This window comes from Varroa jacobsoni, unplaced genomic scaffold, assembly GCF_002532875.2.
Source record: "Varroa jacobsoni isolate VJ856 unplaced genomic scaffold, vjacob_1.0 scaffold_977, whole genome shotgun sequence".
Taxonomy (NCBI): Eukaryota; Metazoa; Arthropoda; class Arachnida; order Mesostigmata; family Varroidae; genus Varroa; species Varroa jacobsoni.
The window spans coordinates 154,815-174,708 of NW_019213879.1; the positions used below are offsets into that span (position 1 = coordinate 154,815).

Consider the following 19,894-nt stretch of genomic DNA (forward strand, 5'->3'; position numbering starts at 1 on the left):
CATTCCGCGCCCATATTGGCTCGAACGAGTGTACCTTGCATTTTTGATTCTTAGAACTATATAGAATAATAACATATATTTTGGTAAAAACAATAACTAACAAACTTTATTATTGCGTCCTTTTGATGTGTTTTTTTTGTTTCGGCAATTTTGTACACAACAGTGGACTTTGCTCAGAAGACTTTCTGTGGTATGCTTACTTTTCTGTTGATGTTGCTTGTTGTTGTTGTTGAAATAACTGTGTAACAGTAAATCAAGCTCAGCCAGACTCAGCATTGTCATCTCCTTCCATATCGATTCCGCTTCATCACAGCGTAAGCGTATACCTCTAACGAAAAGACAAACCTATTGTTTTTGCTCCGCTCTACAGCGAGGACAAATTCTACCTGTTGGCGAGTGTCCAGTAACTCTGTTGCCTGTATCCCGCTATCTTATTATCTTAACTTATTTTTTTCATGTTCGCTTTCCGTTTGGACGGCTGAAAAACCGGCTTTGTCCACTACCATTACCACGATCACGTTATTTCTGTCTATCTGTAACACAGCCTAAATGCCGACAAGGCAGGTATAACCAACTCAACAAAGCAACGCTCACATTGCACAGTCAAGTTCATATACAGTACTCGCATTGATACGTTTCTTTTCCGCCCCTTATACCCTATAGTCCCCGTATTCAGTAACAATGTACCGGCACACTGGAAAATACCGGAAGGCGAAGATGATGTGCACCCACGCGCACGATTCCTAAAGAGCACAAACTATTTTACACGCTCAGAAAGAGTAACTTCCCTTCGATCTCGTTCTGTCTGATTTCTATACCTATAACCCAGTATTGTCTGAGCTAATTGAAGGCTTAAATGCTATCGTAGAGCCCCAAGTTAGGCTTAGGGAGTTCGCGCCGCTACTCTGATATAGTGCTTGGTCCACTGGGGCAATCTGCGAGGGTACCGCCCGCTATAACACTTAAAGTCGCTGATTTTGCGGCAGTCGCGGCACGTTCATCAGCACGTTCCCTGGCAGCGGCAAGCATCGACTGGGCTTGAAGTTTGGCCACGCGATTCTGTTCATCTTTCTTTTTTGATAAAATTTTTTGTAGCAGAGGATATTTACTTAAATCGATGACCAGAACAGTGATGTTGTCTTGCGAGCCCTTTTCAAAGGCTCGTTTTGCTAGCTCTTTTCCGGCACCCGCCAATGATGATCTGGAATAACACAAGATGGCGTAGAACCACACACGCAAATCGATGCATAAATTTTAGCCAGTTCGGTAGGGTTATTTGTTTGGTTGAACTGGAACTGGGAAGTTAGGGAGGTGAAAATGTTGGTAAGTTATTTCAGTGGTAACTTTGAAACAGGATACGCTTTTCATATTAATTTGAATACAAGCATGTTAATATATAGCAGAATGTTTCTTAGACAAGCCGATATGATGCTGTGCGCTTACCGTTGCCGCACAAAAGCGATCGCTTCCTCATTGCTAAAGATATCCCAAAGACCATCTGATGCGAGAACAATAAAAGATCCCTGCTGTTGTGTTAAATTGAACGTCAAAATGTCTGGCTCAGCTGTAACGAGGTTGCGGTCCTTTAATGGATGGTCACCTGCGTCGTAACCAGAACTCCCAATTTAAATAGGCCGTTATACGTACGTATTTCGGTAAGATGGGTGTTCTACAATATAATGCAAATATTAAAACGTTTGGTAAAGTCATATTTTGCAGCAACCTATTAGCCAATTGTTTACCAACCAATAGCTCGTGAGGTAGCAAGGATTCCTGCGACGCGCCAAACGCCGTTGAAGGAGATGAATCCACCAGCGTCTTGAATACGTTTGTGTTCCTGAAGATAACAAAAAATCAATGATATTGTGTATGATTTCCGAATGCAGACAGTTATGATCAAAATCATTACCGCTATTAATACAGGATTAGTTACCAAAGAAAAATTTTCCGATTTGTGTTCTAATCGATCAAACAGTTTATACTGAACAAATTTACGACTGGTTATAGTTTTAAAAAGTACGGATACAATTCAGAAACAGCTATAAAGCGATAAATTAAAAAAAAAGTTAATCAGTGAATTAGCTGATCAGAATGTCTTCGGTGCCAATTTCTCATTGTAGTCATTTTTGACCTTAACCGCAAAACTAGTGGAACGTGTTACTGGCGAATAAATTGAATACGGCGCAGTACTTGATTTACTAACTATATGATAATTCCTGAAATAAATACTCAAGTCCGCGATCGATGCTAGTGCAAAGGCTATTCAAGATGGCGTCAGTGAGCGAGTATATTGCAACAGCTCAAAGATCCATACAAAAAATGTATGACATATAATTTGTGCCGTATCGGCACGCTACGATGACTTAAAAATATCGGCACAACCAGTCTGCAGGGGTTAAATCAAACATTTGTAGTAACTGAACTTCAGTTCACCGAAATTTCAGCAATCAGACGATACCGGATGAAGCCAGCGGAATGAGTGTCCATACCTGAAATATTTCTATTCGACTCTTAAGATCAGGTCACGTTCGCTTTAATCCCAACAATAGCTGGACTATTATGAAGACACTCATCAAGTTAATGGTAACGAGTTTGAGAACAGAGATCGTTAAATGCAATGCTATTATAAGAATGTTTCGTGCTCATACTAATAATTTGTATAGAATATATTGGCAGTGGATATGACTCGTTATTTAAAAACAAAGCGTGCGCACGTATTATGTTTACCGAGTGTCCTGTCGTCACGAGGTTGCGTGTATACGTTCACAGTCGGAAAGCACAATACATCGCTTTCGCTTCCACTATAGTAGGTACATCGAACCCGCGTCATCTACGTCTGCTGCTCGAACGGCAGCTATAAAGCGGCGGACTTCATGTTAAACGAAGCAAACTTCACTGAACTCTGTTTTACTTTGCCAGAAGATCAATATATAGTATTAAGAGCTGTAGATCAGAAAAAAAAATAAAATGCCTGTAGGCAAACCTATCCTTCCGGTCTGGTACAGTTATGAGGATCTTCATGTATGATCACGACGAAGAGAACGCTACGATGCTCTAGTAGTGTAACGCCAATAACCCAATTAGACGAAGCTACATTAATTATCACTGGACGCTAGCTCACCAAAAATGTGTATATCTATGCTAACAATTTATGTGGGAGCTTACTCCACCGGCGCGAATTTCGGTAGAATAAACTTCGTGTTTGTGTGCACGTATCGACACCGAAGTCTACCTTTATACAGTATTGGCTTTATGATTCTGCCTCGTATAGTATCAATTAAGAATTTAGTCTATAATAGGTAAGACAAAACTTAGCGCAATTCCTTAACATTATTATTATAATGGCTTTACAGGGCAGTTGCTGGCATTACGGGCTGAAAGATCGATAGTTTGATTGAGGCTTCAGTAAACAAAGGGGTATAGAGAGCGACGCACATAAAACAAAATATTCCATATCGTCAAGCGATACTCAGTCGTTAGTGATCTTCCTAAAGGCCAAGATGCCTATTATTGCAAGTCCTTTCTGGTACACAGTATATTACCTACAATATGCCACCTATTAAACAACAAAGGAATACGTTACGAACATTAGGTGTCAAGGTTGGCCAATAGAACTATACAGAGGTTGTCTCTGTCTATATACAGGCTGCTTTTAGCCATTGTTTTTGATTATGGTAATCCATAGCAGACTGTTGCCGCAACTCGATCAGAATCTAGCCACAGCCATCGAGATGCCACTCAGACGACACCGAAAGGGACGCCGGCTCTCGTAGACACTGTAGCAATGGTGGCCAGCAGATCCGGTCCTTTCAGCGAGCCTTCCAGGCAAAGTCAACGAGAAGATATGTAGGCTCACTCGTTTACAGCAAGGTCGTGAGGGTAACAGCCGTTACACGCATCAGTCAACATGTTTATGCCTGTTTAATAGACTCCTGGGAGATGTGGAATATATATTCGCCAGGACAGACCAAAGGCGACCTACCAAGCCCACCACTTAGCCGTAGGTGTCTAATATTTTAGAGGGGGGTTAACTGCAACCCATATCATAAACTACTACAGATGTATCAAAAAAAATATATGGATCACTTATCTTACCCAGTCAACTGACACAAATCGCTGTAACTGACATGCGATTTCGTCCGTCAATGTCATCTATTCGATAGGTCAGATGTCAGCTCCATACAACGCCTCTTGGACGATTGTCAGCTAGAGATTGGTAGTAACCTTGGCGGGCACATCTATAGAATGTTCCATTTTGCATAGTTTTACCATAGGCATTTGGCATCAGTAGACGCTTAAATGGGACATTTCCATGATACAACTATGAGTTAAGCAAACCCAGATATATATATAAGGTGTCCTGTATTTACGCGTTTATGTCTGTATTGTAACAAATCGTTGGCATTGTTGGCATATTTGCACTGGAATCATCAACTACTCGTGGCTTCGATAATAATGATAATCACAAGAAAAATTAGTTCTTGAACTGAAGGAAATTGCTACATACAATGAAGGGTACGAAAACAATGCTAAATGCCTGCAGGGTATCTATTGCACTGTTCTGGAATGCAAAGTGTATACAAGGCTGATTAAAGCCAAGTTAATTGAACAAATACAGGAGGTAAATTAAGCACAAGTTACTTTGGACCAAACAGCTCTGATCTAAAGCGCAAATTCAATTCAACTTTTCAATACCTTAGTCTGTTGCGGCTTGTGATCGAAGGAAAGCGGTACAGCTCGCCCTTTATCTGTAGCCATCACGCCTCTTGAGTCACCAACGTTAGCTACAATTAACGTATCCCCAAGGATGACGGCAACAAGGCACGTCGTGCCGGAATAGTCACGCTTTTTCTTCGACTCCTTAATAAACGCTTCATCTACTCGAAGTATTTCTTGTCGCAAGATATCTTGCATTGATGCAATGTCTATCTCGTCCGTTGACTGGCGGATCCGCTCGAGAATCGCAGGAAAAAGCTGTTTTTCTGTGTAATCGGCCGCGGCCTGTAATGAATCACTTGTAGTTAGTCAATAGCAGGTTCGCCGACGAGTAAACAAGTAAGAAGAAATTTATGTATGGGTCAGTTCTTACGCGAATGTTCATTTCAACACTTCTTCTCAATAGGACTATGAAAGCTTACATAACCGTACTTCCACTACGTTCGAGCACGAAACATATATATAGCGTAGTACGAATTTCTGGATTTACCTACCGGTTTAGCTATCGTACCATAGAAAACTGTGCTAATCGACTCGGATACGTTATGCAGGGTTTGTATGTGATCACTTCAATATATGCTGCGCCTTATCAATCAGTTTTTGGCATAACAGAAGCTAGCAATTCCCACCGATTAAGCCAAAGCGTTAGTAGAATAGAAATTAGGTCAATCAGCGAAAACTATACACCTCCGTACATAATAGGCTTACCTTTTCCAAGAGGACAGCGTAGCATAACCAGAAAAGATCGAGAGCACTAAATATTTGTTTAGCTCAGCTTTATTCTGCGACGTTTCTATAATTTTTTTTTTATGAATTTCCGGTTCTGCCCTCAACTAGATAATAGATTTCATAAACATTACAAAAACCTCTTAAACATTGTTCTATAAATGCGAAAAAAAATAACCAATAACAGTATCGAATACAAAGGTGATTTCACATACCCTTCCACCATGTCCATCGAATACTCCATAGAGGTAGAGGTCCCTCTTTGGTTCGGCAAGCATGCAAAACCTGTCCTCCATATGTGCACGGTGTCCTTGCATGGCAAAGGCTTCTGTCATGGAGTCGTTCTTGCCCCACTCAGCTGTTTCACTTTTCTGTACGCAGTTGGCATCATTTGACTGCTTTGGGCAGTCTAGAAAAAAAAAGCAATCAACCCATTACTACAGTCGATAAGTCAAACGCTATACACTATAGAGAAAACTAGAGGTGCTTGGAGATTCTAAATAACACTTTCCAAGAACTGTTGTGTTCCAGTTACAAATTGTTTAAAATCAAAAGTAATTGCGTGTACTTTAATTTCCGTCAGGTTAAAATATGAGACTACATATGATCAAAAAAAAAGATATATTGATTTTTCATATTGACGGACATTCGTTGTTATTTTGTGATTTTAAACATCTATGTAACGTAAGAGGTCATGATGCAGATTCGTCATCAATGTTTAATTGCTATCTGACAAGACCAGATTCTCTATAATGATGATGTATCGGCTTTAGAACTCGCCTTTATTGTCGGCGTCCGCATGAGCTCTTCTATAATGGTTGAGCAGTTTAGCGATAAGCTCCCTAGCCTTATAATTCACGGCCGGAAGTCGAGCGACCTCATCTAATGGCGACCACACGGATGCTGGCGGCAAAGAAGCGTACGGAGCACCGCAGCAGACATGTTGAACGTTACACGACCCAAGCGTGGTAACGCACGCGGTACTCGTTGGCAAAATGGCCGTAAAAACTAGATTTAGCGATAGAAAAGACGATGTGGCTACGATACCCACAATGGTTCGACATCCTCGATTAGCCCCCACCCCGAACCCTTTCCACGTTGTTTCAATCTTGAATATTGCACTTGTCGTATGGAAGCTCAGTATCAGATACTGTTGAAATTCAACTCAGTGTTGACTCACTGAGCTCATCGATATTTATCGACGATGTAATCTGTATAATGACAATATATTCAGCGCTTTTCTGTGGTTCCACACTTTTTAGGTTGTATGTAAATGAGAGCTGCATGAGCAACGAAACTTAATTTCACCGAAAATCGCCTCTATATCAACTATCGACCTCGTTATATCAAAATGGATTTTAGAATGTAATTGATCGGGTTTTGGGCTTTGGCAGGTGACGAAAAGACCTAAAATTACAATTTTTCAAATATTCGCGCCTTTCTTCCACTCGCACAACAACAACAAGTATTACTGAGATGTGCTACACAGATTCACAACCTTTCTTTCTGTACGTGGAAGTAAAGCTTTCCCGAACTTGGTTGCTAAGAGCCTGTGCTACTGGAAAAGTTACCCAGCAGAATCCGACCGTATACTGACGCCGCCACCATGCCTTTCACTTCGATTGATTTAAGATTTGTTGTAACACGACGTTATGACACATCACTGTAAGAGTACCGATGCCCGCACGTATTCGACGTATTATCGCATTATCAGTGCTCTACAAGTGGTGTTGTTTATTACTTCTGGACTCGGCTAATGACAGCTGACGTCAAGTACTTTTTCTCACGTCGTACCACTGACAACTTCAGCACACAATAGCAGAGCCTAGGTACTGTGGGCCAAAAACTACTGCCTTGAGCTCTTCTATTCACGTAGCGCTTTCTAGCCCTCACGTTGAAATTTCGCTTCTCCTGTTTGCTTCGACAACACTGAGCAGGAGACGCCTGGCGTCGGCAAGATACGATCGAGTACGACACACTATATATTGCACGACCGTCCCTCAAATAGTCGTCTGCGCGGCGACTCTTCCTGTTTGCCCATTCTACCCTCTCCCTCTTTTATTTGCTGGCAGCGTTCCGTTCGCCACCGGTCGCGCGCAGAGGCCTGCATAAAGTTTATTGCTCTATCAGCCAATTCAACAACAACAACAACAACAACCCATCGCACTCACGTGGATCTTCTTCCTGGTCACGAGCTTCAAAGCAATTTAGTTTTACCTAAAAGGTATGCTCGATATTACATCCAGATGACGGACCTAGTTCGGAAGACACTCCGATTTGTTCTGGCAAATTTGTATGCCATAGGGTGCTGCAAGTACCTGCAAGTACGGATGACGAATGTTCACTGCGCGTTGGCAGCGTAGGCAGTGGTTGTTGGCAACGAACCCGCTTAAATAGAAAACGTAAAGCTGGCGCAAGCATTTCGGGAGGTTTTAAGTGTCATATGGGGGTTCCAAGGAGTTTGTTCGGAAAAGGCTAACTTTGGCGGAAAAATGGCAAAAGTCTAATTATAAGAGGGTTAGAAAGGCAAACGGAGCTCAAGTTGAGTAACCTCCCATGTATCTATCTGTTTAATCTTAATAAAATCTAACGGTAAACATGGCTATGGGCCTATAGCGTTGGAGAATGGCTGTTACAGCATATTCCTACTGTACCGTTTCACGGATCTGTTCGAGAAAAACCCAGACAAGTCCAGTAAGCCTGAGTAGCCAATAGTCGAAGGAAAAATTATGCCACATAATACTTCAACGTCGGAACTGAAACTCATACAATGTAATCCTGTCCTCTACAGATTTTCACAGAGGACTAAATGCCACAGATATGCCCTGGTCCCTTTCCTAAGTAACTCCCGCAATAAGGCCTCACGGTTTTTATAGGGGACAGAGAAGTAAAGATATATACCAGCATTAAATAAGTTTGCTTTTCAGAAGGAGAGATCTTTCTGCGGTAATTATCTCTGACCAAAACGTGTGATTAATTGCTATAGCTTGTAAGAAACAGCGATATCGAGCACTCAAGTAAAAGACCTGTCTTACTACCATCTGATGATCGGTGCTAACCATCCGATGTGCTCCTGAGACTTTGGCGAGCTTTGGGACCTGCATCGAGAGCCAGGGGCTAATAACACTGGAAGCGCAACGTTGATGTGTTCGGGAAAAAACAGGTTGGACTTGGGCTTAAACGACGCGCTGCGTACTCGATATACGATACGCTTTGACTGTTGTAAGACTAATTATTTTTCACTTTATTAAAACCTGTTCACGAAGCAACGGGCGTGAAGAAAGTCAGTTGTAGGCGTAAGACGCGTAAACCTTATTTTTTCTGCAACGTCAATTATGCATCTGGGTATGCTTTGCGTAGGGATATATCCATACGAAAGAGAGAAAAGTCGAACGAGTTCAGCCTAAGTCGAAAGCTTATAAACTTGGTCATATAACAAATCGAATGACATCGCAAATAAAAATGCCCATTTGGTACAAATGATTGTTTGGGGTAGCCATCTCGAATAGCAAAACCATGTTAAAGATGGGTACACGAAGAGCCATTCTGGCCACGACACAATTGACAAATTCGTCTTTTAGATCGTTGCAATGGATTCGTTCGCAACTCTGTCAGCTGACCGCAGACGCGGCAAACAGGCGAAGGCTGAACAAGGCCGAAGCGATTTTTTGCTATGTCGAATCAACGGGTGTCGAGAATCCAAAGATTAATATTGACCGTTGGCAGTTGCTGTTCCGCACAACAGCCTCTTTATTTTATTCTACACTAATAGTTAGAGGCCAGTCGAAATTTGTTGATCGATGACAGTTACATTGACCTCATCCAACAAGTTATAACACTGACCACACGTAGTCAATGAAGGATCCGCTACTGTTAAACTCTTAAGTTGATTCTAATATAGCCACGAAGAAATACCTACGTGTGGTCGTGAAATTGATTTATAACTGTTAGATCAGGTCCCGTAGAGATTATGCCATTGTTACTTATGGAATGAACCTTCTTTCACGGCATCCAGAATCCCATATGAGTCATGTGTGTTCTTCGTCCACTCTTTCAACTAGTGAAAATTGCATTTTTTTGCCTACGCATTATGTGCATGAGTACAGACTCTCATTTGGGAGAACTAGGGCGATATGAAAAGGCGCCATGTGACTAGCCAGACATATTGCGAAATTCATTATTTTGTTAATTAACTAGTGTTGGCTTTTGTTGAACAACATTCTTACAAAGAGCATTTACTTATACGTCTGTATGCGTATAGGTACAATATAAGGAGCGTTACGATGCAAATGATTTTTATCGGGTCTTCATAGATTCATTGCAATTCTACAACAAAGTCTAACTATATAGTGATTAAAGGCGAGCCCACTTCGGTCCGCTGCACGGACTTAGAAGTCATCGACCGAGAAATGGGCGGTATATATGTTATAATTTAATTTACTAAGAAATTCGCGTCTTGTTTTTTAGAACTTGCTTTTTTTTCGGAAACCACCAGATAGAAATTGTTTTCGTTGATGGACCTGCCTAGATAGACCACCACTGAACGTAGGCGCAGTGTGCCCTGAATGTCCGAGCTATTATTTCACCGGAACATGTAAACACACAGGAGAAGCTAACATATCTCTGAAGCCAAAGCTAACGAGAAGAAGTTAGCATGTACGCTCAGCGTTGCTTTCAGCGAATCCGTCGCTTTTACTGAATAACAACAGACATATTTAATGGTGCATTTGTTTTGGATAATTGCGCGGCGTTCGTGTGGTCTGGAGTAAAGATTTCTGTCGGCGTGTTGCAACGGTGGCACTTTTCGAGAATGGTGAACGGGACACGTATTTACGAAATAGTCAGACTTCATGGTTCTCACACTTAGACGTGTATCTACGAAGATCCACTATGTCGAGTATGTTACAGCAGGCAATAGAACTAGACAGAATTATCGTATCTATCAACATGAAGTGGTGAAAAAATATCTGTCCATAGAAGCAGAAAAATCACGTTATCATGTAATAATGACGTTGTTCAAAATCGTGCGAAGTATTTCAATAAAGCAAATCTCCGTGCATATCCGTACAACGACGTCCCGTCCAATGGACTACGAATGGTTATTGAGTCCAAGCAGGAAAACGATCTCCTTTCAATAAGGGGTAATCTTCAATGATTACCCCTACGCTATTCCCTACTTTGCTTTACCTTCAAAAAATTCACCTTCCTTCAAATCTTAAACCAAAATATGTCTATTCTTTATCGTACGCGATACACCGTTCTAAGTTACAGCAGTAGTTTCGGATCCTCGTTGTGGACGTCAACAAAAACTTGAATCTGGCAACTCGTCAACTGTTGGATACGAATTTCCAAATACCTAGTGTTAGCGTTCTGATATCAACACTTGACCAAAGGTAACTTGCCCTTTCTTTGCCCGTGTAAAATGTTTCGACTTGGACAAAAGAATTATTTGTCTGAACGAATTTTTTTTTGCTTTTAGGAAGTGCGTCCCTGGACATTGTACTTAATACATCTCAGGCAGTAAAAAGCTGTGGATTCATAGTTCATCAAAGTCGACGGATTCTGTTTAGTGGATTGCTGTATGACAATCGTACAGTTGAATTTACGATAATACGAAAGCTTCGGGTTGTAAAGCAGTTTTATGTAGATATATATGTTTCTATTAGATCTTAATTGGGCAAACTGTTTGTCAGAATTAAACAGCCTTGCCAGAGCAGTAACGCAAGAAGCTAGCATTCCCACATGGGGCCGTCCCAATCCATTGAATTCGTCGGACCTTGAACTGATTGAGCTATAATGATGATTTTTTAATCTGTGTTACACTTACCCCAGCGCTCTGTCAGCTCCTAGATAGTCACACGCTTGCCCACCAATTGTTGGGTTTAGATCAGGAGAATAATCGGGTGAAGCCAGGAAATAACTGAGGCATGATGATAAGGTCTGGCGTTGTCACTAAAGAACCAGATTGCGTACTTCCTATTGCCATGCCAACGGTTTTTCAGCCTCTCAATGAACTCGAGATAGTGAGCTACATTTACTGTACCAAATATCACCAAGTACATTTTAAGTACTAGCATCACCCTAACTTGACGCTCCTTCGAACTCGATCAAAAGCTCCAGCGCAGCGTCATTGTATCGTCTGCTCGTTCTTCAGTTAGTGCTAAAGACTGAACCACGCCTTGTCTATGTCGATCGTACATTTAAGGTGTTGTTGATTAAAGTTTCGCAAATTGCACGTGAAAGACGACACAAACATCTGCACATAGCCTGGAGTTAAATTCTCAAATTTTCTACTCAGAGTATTTTGGCTACATGTACACGCTACATGTAAAATGCCAGTTTCGGTCGATAGAACCCTTCATTCGTCGTTGTCCTTCGAATCCAGGTATTTGGTACTTCCTCATTTTAAAACATTTACACCATTCACGTATTGTATTTTGCTTAAAGCCTTCTTGTCTAATTTTTTTCACTAATCTTGGATGAATTTTCCCTGCGCTCTGGCATTCGAGGAACAAAAATTTGATTACTGGGTGTTGATTTTTGAGACCAAATTATGCGCTTCTTCTGATTTTCGCTCGCTTCGAACTACTTTCCAGCCAAATGTCGTTTGCTGCCGGAGAGAATTTGTTTCTAATACTCTAACAAACATAACTGAGTCATTATCGAGTATCTTAGCATATCTCCGTTTGGTGTTAGGTAAAGGGCTACGACGTACCCGGTATGGGCACGTTCAATTTATGTGTACTAATTTGTTAATTGAGGTTTTTTGCAGCAACGTGAAGTTCCATAGCAACACTCCAACAAAGCCAATCGGTTGGGTAGACAGCGACCTTAACTAAGTCAAGGTTTTTTGGTGATTTTTTTTTTATTTTTATCCAGTCACCGAAATATTAGTTTGCCTTGTCAAAAACGAAATTTACTGCGTCGTGGGATGAGCTCCGAAACCAGGACTTTATTTCTTAACTATCGTATTGCCAAAAGAAACGCGTTTTCTTTCAATGACTGAAGCTTAACCCTCATATTAACCACTAATAGCGTCTCCCATGCAGTTTGCCGCGCTTGCTCGCCTAGACTTTAAATGTGTTTCAGGATCTTTACAGCCGAGTCGTAATAGTCTATACAGGTAATAGCAGAAGACGTACATTCGTCAAGGACAAATCGCGAAGGTCAAGGGTAAATTATTCAAAAATATTGACTAGATTAATTAAGCAGTCATGACGCTAATTTTCTTTTACCTGTTTTTGTAACTCTGCTACTTTTGACGTAAATCTCTCAATTATTGCAATTAACCATCCATAAACGCAATTTTAATAGAATATATTGACAAAGATTTAGAACTTCTAGTCATGGGCCTTTTCAATATTAATAATACATGTTGAAATTTGGGCAAAAATAATTTTGTTTTAAAAAAAACTTGGACATTGAACATGAATTGACTTGACCAGATCGACCAAGTGGTATATATTATACATAAAAATAATTGTTTGCGTTACTTCACAGAAAAAAAATCAGGCATTTCGTTTAAAGCACTCCGTCACCGAAGATATTGAAACGAATTAATTTAGAAATAGTTTAGGACAAAGCAAAAATCATAGTGTAATTATTATTAGAAATGAAGACTAATCATGTACGCTAGGCACAATCTGTTGAGACGTTCTTGGGCTTACAAGCTATTAAGCACAGCTTGTCTTAAACATTTTAAGAAACGACTCAATTATGCAGATTTCAAATTGACTAAACAATTGCTAAGTCGCCCTGTATCTACCTTCCGCATGCGTTTTCATTTTAGGCAAAATAAATAAGTTGTTTTTTTAAACCTTTCTAAATTAGGCGAAGGAATACTGCTGTATCTGGGCTTATTTGGTATTTTGTACTCGCGTACTTGAAAGACAAAAGATAACACACAGGCCGTAGATAACTGTGTTTATCACTACTAACAAAACTATCGTTTTAAACGAAACGGTTTACTGAACTTCTTTCCTGCCATTTTGCAGGTTTGTATCTCTACGAATCTAATATGCTTATCCTCATAGTCAACCTACGTACATATGCGTATGATAGGTAGTGTCACATACATTTACACTGAGACTTCGTCTCACCTTTTCTTACCGTTTTTGATGATACTGAGGTAAAACTTTTGTCGGATGCTCCTAATAGCTCGTGGCAGCAGCGAGAACGCTTCCCGAATGTGTGAATGACATTCTGGGTGCCGTATAACAAATAAACATGTTGCAATCACAGCCAACAGCACGCCCACTTCCACAACGGCTGTTCGATCCAATAGGGCGCACAAACACACAAATGACTCCAACGGTATTGGGCACAGTCGCGATAAATATGTGAGAAGTTCAACGTGAGCCCATAGAAACTGCAGAACCACTTCTCCCTCCGCTGAATCATCCATAATCACGAGACGAACGGGAAGTGGGTAATATAGTTAAAACATAGGACAGCAAACGTTGGAATTAATTTGATTGAAGTTTACAGAGGCCACAGCCTATGATAGCAGAAATTCCCATACATGCTAAAACATCTGATTCATTCCCAATTTACTAGCAGATTTCGATTAAGGTCCTCATTTAGACTGTTGGAAATTATCGTCTGTGATAGATATAGGGTTGAAAGATACAGGCGTAGTAGAATTTGGACGACCGTATTTTGTTTTACGTGTCAGCGAGGTCATCGCTGCGAGCCGAACTGGCAAATATGCATGTGTGGGATTTTTGAAAGAGACTGGATATATGGCTTTTCGGTGCAGTTATAGAAAGGCCAGATAGAAATTAACTGGCAGGAGCAGCGTATGTATATACGAAAAAGTCTGCGGTAGCGGAGGTTCGCCATACGTTTGGGACATCTGCAAAGGAATATTAAGACAAAAAAAGTGAATCACACCATACACATAGCGAATTACAAATGAGGAAAAATATTTCATATTGCTTATATCTTAAAAAGAAGGGTCCTTTTTTGTCGTAGCCGTGAGGTCGGTAATACGTAAGAGCAGATGTATCTTTGCACCGCGGTATACGTATATGTGGTTAGCCCTAAAAACATATATTCTATGCATGAAGCGTGTTAAGTTAAAGACTGAATTCGGTGCGTCTCCTGAAATGTCTAACGTAAAGCTGGTAAGACTACTGTGGTACCGTGTTACATAATTATTACAATAATACCATCATTTCAAGATTCTGTGTACTGTAGATACAGATCGTTTCTATAGCAACCCCACACACGCGTCATGTACGTCACTCTTATTTACATTTGCTACACCTGAAGAAACAATCGACTATGTTGCTAGTTACTGCGACGGCCCGTGCCAGACGGCGAGGTCTGCTGATTATCGGCTTAAATCAAAAAAACGAACAGAATATGCTATTTCTTCCGTCATTATCGTCAGGTGAAGGGACAGCTGAATACCCATACGAGCATAACGAACGAAACAAGCATAGAATTTATGTATAATCGTTTTAGAGAGAGTGTATTTAGACGCTGTCGCACCATAAAGGCCTTTTGAGAGTGAAGTAAAGAAAGGGGCAAGAGAAAGACTGACGGAATTAAACGATCTGCTCAGATCTACTCTGGGAGTGACCAGTATAGAAATTCTCAAAATAGCTCGTTTACGCAAGAACAACACACAGCAAAAGTAGTCTACGGGGACAGAGGACTGCACCTAGCTGATACCTTTTCGAGTCTCGCAAGGTACGTTACGCCGATTGGCAAGGAAAGATAAAAACGGGGCCCAGCCAAACAAATCTACATGTACATACACAGAGTTAGCCCTGTGTGCGCACACAGATCACAGAGACGATGGTCGTGCATTGCTGTCTACTGACGATTTATGAGGACGTGTCTAAAAAAGTGACGCAAAACGCACTGTCATACAACTGTAATAATTCGAGGTAGTGACAGCTAACTAAGTAGCTACGAACCATAGAACTAAGTAGGAACAGAAATATATATCAGTCTAAGCGTTTCGTGCTTGAGAGGAACTTCTAGTTACCATGTGGTGGATTCGTAGTAAGTGGCCGCAGCAAGGTTTAAGTGCCGTTTTTTCATTACGTCTAAGTAGAAAAAGAACAAATACGTACATCGTTGGGGCTTACTAACGTGAGACTCCATCTACAAAGAGGATGATGCGTCAATTTCTAGCCAAAATTTGTGGAAAGCGAAACGATAATTGTTTGTAGGGCAGTCAGTAGCTATGTTGTTAGTGTAACGTAAAGATACACCGCATAAAATATTGTTTACTTACATATGAGTTTTCGCTTATAAAGCGAAATACGCTGAGCACTGAGCGCGCTAGATCTCACCGGAGGTTTGGCCTTCAGGGTAGATTTAGAAATGAAAAAAGTGCGATTCCTTTAAAGTATTGTTTTTGCATCAATAAAAAAAGCAATACAGTAAGGCTTACGTTTATCGCGCAAACTTCTCAAATATTAAATTGTTGAATAATAGAAAAGAAATATGCACGTACGTTATGATTTAGCTGAAAGGAATTTGAGAAGATGTGTGTCTAAAGGCAATTTCAAGGGTTATCAATCCAATAACACAACTATAAACATGAAAATAACAGGGCTTCCCGTTCATTCGAAGAAGGTTGTCAGCTAGATTGACCCTTCTGCCTGTCAGCTACACTGGAACTCTTAACATCAATAGATTGTATACGACCAAATAACACGAATTATGGTAGAACTATCAAGAATGTACTACCATACGTAACCTTGGCTATAAGACTTTTTCGCGTAAGGGAAGTATTTTGGAGAGCCTTTCGGGATTGCATTGGCAAAACACTCGCCTTGGACGCTACCGCGAAGTAAAATGTAATTCTTCTCTTCGCATGGATTTGCTTTAAGGACAAACTGTCTTATAATCCTTTCTTTAGTACAGAACGGTCTGTACCAAGGACCGTCAGTTAGTAAAAAATCTAAATTTGTAGAAATTTGTGTTTCAAGTTCCTTGAACAGTAGCTCTTAAACTTTCAGGAAACGATTTACAGCCAGTATAGTTTGTTACAACAGAACAGTTGTGTAAACATACAGAATGACAGTATAGTAACTGCAGGATTAATAAGTATGTCTATGTACACAGAAATTATTCAGCTTGAAGCATAAAAATAAAATGAGTAGAAACAGCAGTTTTAAAACCGGACAAAAGAACTTCGTTTAAGTTGGAAAAGCTTCTGTCGGGTGTGATTATGCCTAACCAGAAAGCATAACCTAGTTATACAGGAGGCCCCTACAGGTTGCGTCCCACATCGAGTACATAAGTTTGAAAATAAATGCAAAATATAATTATGAATAATGGCAACCGTAAGCCATAACCACGTAAAGCCACTGGCCGTGTCAAAGTTTCCCAAATTTAAATTTATATATATATATATATATATATATATACTTTATGTTGAACCTGCGTTGCAATTATTATTCATAATTTTCTATATATACTTTACTTATTTTACTTATACACATAAAAGGGAATAAGATCTGTTTGATTGAAGTATTGGTACTCCTCTGACTGAATTAATATTGTTAGTTTACGACAGAGTTTCCTTCAAGCATGCATTCAATTAAGAGGTTTTGACTAACGGAGACTACAGTGCTACATATAGCGGCCAAAATACAGCAGGCCAGTTAAGGCTTCAAGCTAAAAACACAGTAATTTTATCTCCGAAAACAACGCAAGCCTTGCTTGAGAAACTGTATGTATACTACAATTACAGACACACTTTCAGTCGGGCCTATGGTCGATACTGTTTGTAACCATAAGGTAAGCAAACATTGATTTGCTTGTGGCTTTTTATCCACCTTAAAGGCAATCCTCTGTAAACTATGTAATTTATGATGACCCTGCAAGCATGCAAATGTCTTGGTTCACATGTATCCTTGCTGACTGCAGCCAAAGGGTTTGCCAAAGGAAAAGCTGTTTCTAAAAAATTCTAACTACAATAATGCACGCACGAAGAAGCATGCTTTCCGCTTACCCTGTATATTTTTCAAATGAAGAAAAAAAATCAGTGAAACTGCCTAAAGTATGCTATATATAAACCGGTATATCGAACGAAGTTACTATTCCCACAGAATGCATCCTTTTCTGTAACAAGTATATCTTTCAATAACTATTAGCTATTAATCGAAATTACTATTTGGAGTATCAACTGTACCTTATTTCTTGCTGTGAAAACAAATAAAAACCACTAAAATCTTGTGGAATCGCTTGTTACCACAACAGTCGCTTATCGCTGAGGGCAAAGAGCTTCTGGATAATTGGGTAGACCATTTTTTGTTCATTTGCAATTCGTTATTTGTAGGCGTTTGCTCCTTTTGAGACTTCTGGCTAGCCGCCGAATAAGCCCTAGGTACCCTCAGTGACAGTGATCGCGTTGTCGTCAAGACCTGACACGGTTGCGTGATCACTGCTTGTTTTGCCTTTTAGACAAGCAAATTGTTGATTTAGAACATGTATGGACTCATGCATAAGCGGACTCAGTAGGGCAGCTTATAGCCGAGTGAATAACGCTAAAAACATTTTTCTATTTTTGCGGCGCAACGTTTTCATGCTGCTGGTAAGTTTCACGGGTGGACCTGCTGTCTCTCTCTCTTTCTGTATATCGCAACATAATAAGTTCCGCCTATCGAGAAATAACTTTATGGTTGGATAGTAGGCGCATCTGTCTTGTTGTTTACTATCAGCGAATACGTGTCAGAGCTCTGTGAAAGTATGTTCGACACTGCCGTTATGCACTGCTCCAAACCTAGGTCGATGCTATTGTACTTCATCAAATAATCATGAAAAATCATCTTTGACACCCTAATAATAATAATAACAATGCAATTAGAAGGCAGTCATGGCGAAAAAAACATGCATGTGTAACAACACCAGAAGACTGTTTACCGTTACTTCCTTATTACTATTACTGTTATTATTATGAGAATAGGTCTTATTTGTTATGGAATTCTTTATCCTTGGACAAATCTAGACGGTTCTTCATATAGTTTCCGGACATTCGAAAACTTCCAATGCAATCGAAAGCAATGTTAGAACCAGGTGCAAATTTGTGCAATTTCAAATAGACAGTTTTATAAAGTTTTTTGCCAAAAAACTATATCAACACAAAAACGCTGTCAGTATCAGACAATGACCAACCAGACAAATAAGCCGATAAAGCTTGTTAAGCTGTTTTTCTGCAGCTTACTTTGTTGTAGAGGAAACTGCTGTACTATAAGGATGCAATCGTCTAGCAAAAGAACCTATTCTGCACTCATCTGGTAGTCGGTGACATTTAGAAACTCCCGCAGAACCTAGTTCACTGCCACTACACCGCTCCATCCGTGCAAAGTTCCAATACAGGAAAACATAAACGAGCGTATTCGCGATCTCTTATAATTCCCTAAACGATTTAATATTATTGCTGTGCCAGTTTTTTCACAAATTAACATGTCCGGTCAATACTATACACCTGCGTGATGCCACAGGGGTGCTGTACGTGTGACGCTGCCGGCAGCGTAAACCTCTACTGTTTGTCATCTGCCAACGAAAAGTTTAAAGCCAACCCCTTCGGCTATCAAGGTCTCCTTAGTTCTGCACCCATGAGCGTATATAGCAGACCACATATCTACACATCAACTAGATTGTATCTATCTATATAGATTCTAGGCTGAATTAATGCTCCTAACTAGCCCGAACGCCATTACTAATAGCTGTTGTAGTAATGGTAACTGTTCACTAACACTATGTAACAACACGTTTTTATGGGCCAGCAACATGGGTACAAACAGAGTAGGACCGACCTTTAAACACATAAGTAGAGCAGGCTCTCCAGCTGCGGGGCGCTGACTGCTGCTCTCTAAGAACCTCGATACAGCCGCTTCAGTGCCCAGCGAGTGAAGGCCCGTTTTAGACAGACGTCCTGGTCCCTCGCCAGAAGGCTCTACCGTCGCGTTTCTATGGCGATGGGGCGAGGGCTTTTCGGAAATGCTTGTTTGTAGTCGTAGCTACACGGGTATCAGCTGCCACGGGCATGGTAGCCGTGCAGCCACGTTTAGTGTAAGCAAAGCTTTTCGGCGGGAAGAGCCGGAAGAGTAACACTTGTCGTATAGATTCGTATCATATCTGCAAATACTTCTAGTGAAGTGATTGTAAAGCACTAGAGGAGGAACATACCCCGTCTAGAGAAGTTTCGCACTTCTCTATGCACTGCTGTTATAAGTCAATTACATACCAAAGTATCTACTTTGAGTGCGCTATGTGCTTGCAAAAGCACATGTCAGCTTTACTTCGCCAGCTAATATATTTCACCACGGCATCAAGCTGATACCGGCGTGACCTGCGAGAACGGAGCATTAAAAGACTTATTACGATAAACACTTAGTTTCTTTTAAAAAATTTCATTGGAAACGACGTGATCGATTTAAATTTCATACCGAGCTATGGAACGGACGAAAAATTGCCCTAAGTA

At 40.5% G+C, this 19,894-nt stretch overlaps 2 protein-coding genes across 12 annotated transcripts in view; one reads left to right on the forward strand and one right to left on the reverse strand.

The window, feature by feature from the left end:
• The window catches only part of LOC111265506 (uncharacterized), a 97,154-nt gene that overhangs the window by 70,374 nt on the left and 6,886 nt on the right, over positions 1–19,894 (forward strand). The window lies entirely within an intron of this gene.
• Positions 79–19,339, reverse strand: LOC111265507 (protein phosphatase 1L). Of its 2 annotated transcripts, XM_022842244.2 has the most exons (8): positions 19,227–19,339; positions 13,552–14,296; positions 6,223–6,345; positions 5,658–5,851; positions 4,696–5,001; positions 1,747–1,837; positions 1,444–1,600; positions 79–1,201 (listed from the first exon to the last, which is right to left on the reverse strand). In XM_022842244.2, exons 2-8 carry the CDS (start codon positions 13,844–13,846, stop codon positions 901–903), a joined length of 1,467 nt encoding a protein of 488 aa, XP_022697979.1. In that variant the 5' UTR covers positions 13,847–14,296; positions 19,227–19,339; the 3' UTR covers positions 79–900. The 2 variants fall into 2 exon arrangements, with proteins under 2 accessions (XP_022697979.1, XP_022697981.1); XM_022842246.2 differs by lacking the exon at positions 6,223–6,345.

Bases quoted from the DNA above. Each gene is read 5' to 3' on its own strand.
- LOC111265507 (XM_022842244.2), bottom strand. From the start codon at position 13,846: ATGGATGATTCAGCGGAGGGAGAAGTGGTTCTGCAGTTTCTATGGGCT. The intron at 1,838-4,695 runs GTATTGAAAAGT...TGTTATCTTCAG, and splicing joins ACAAGCCGCAACAGACTAAG to GAACACAAACGTATTCAAGA. The intron at 1,202-1,443 runs GTAAGCGCACAG...GTGTTATTCCAG, and splicing joins ATCGCTTTTGTGCGGCAACG to ATCATCATTGGCGGGTGCCG.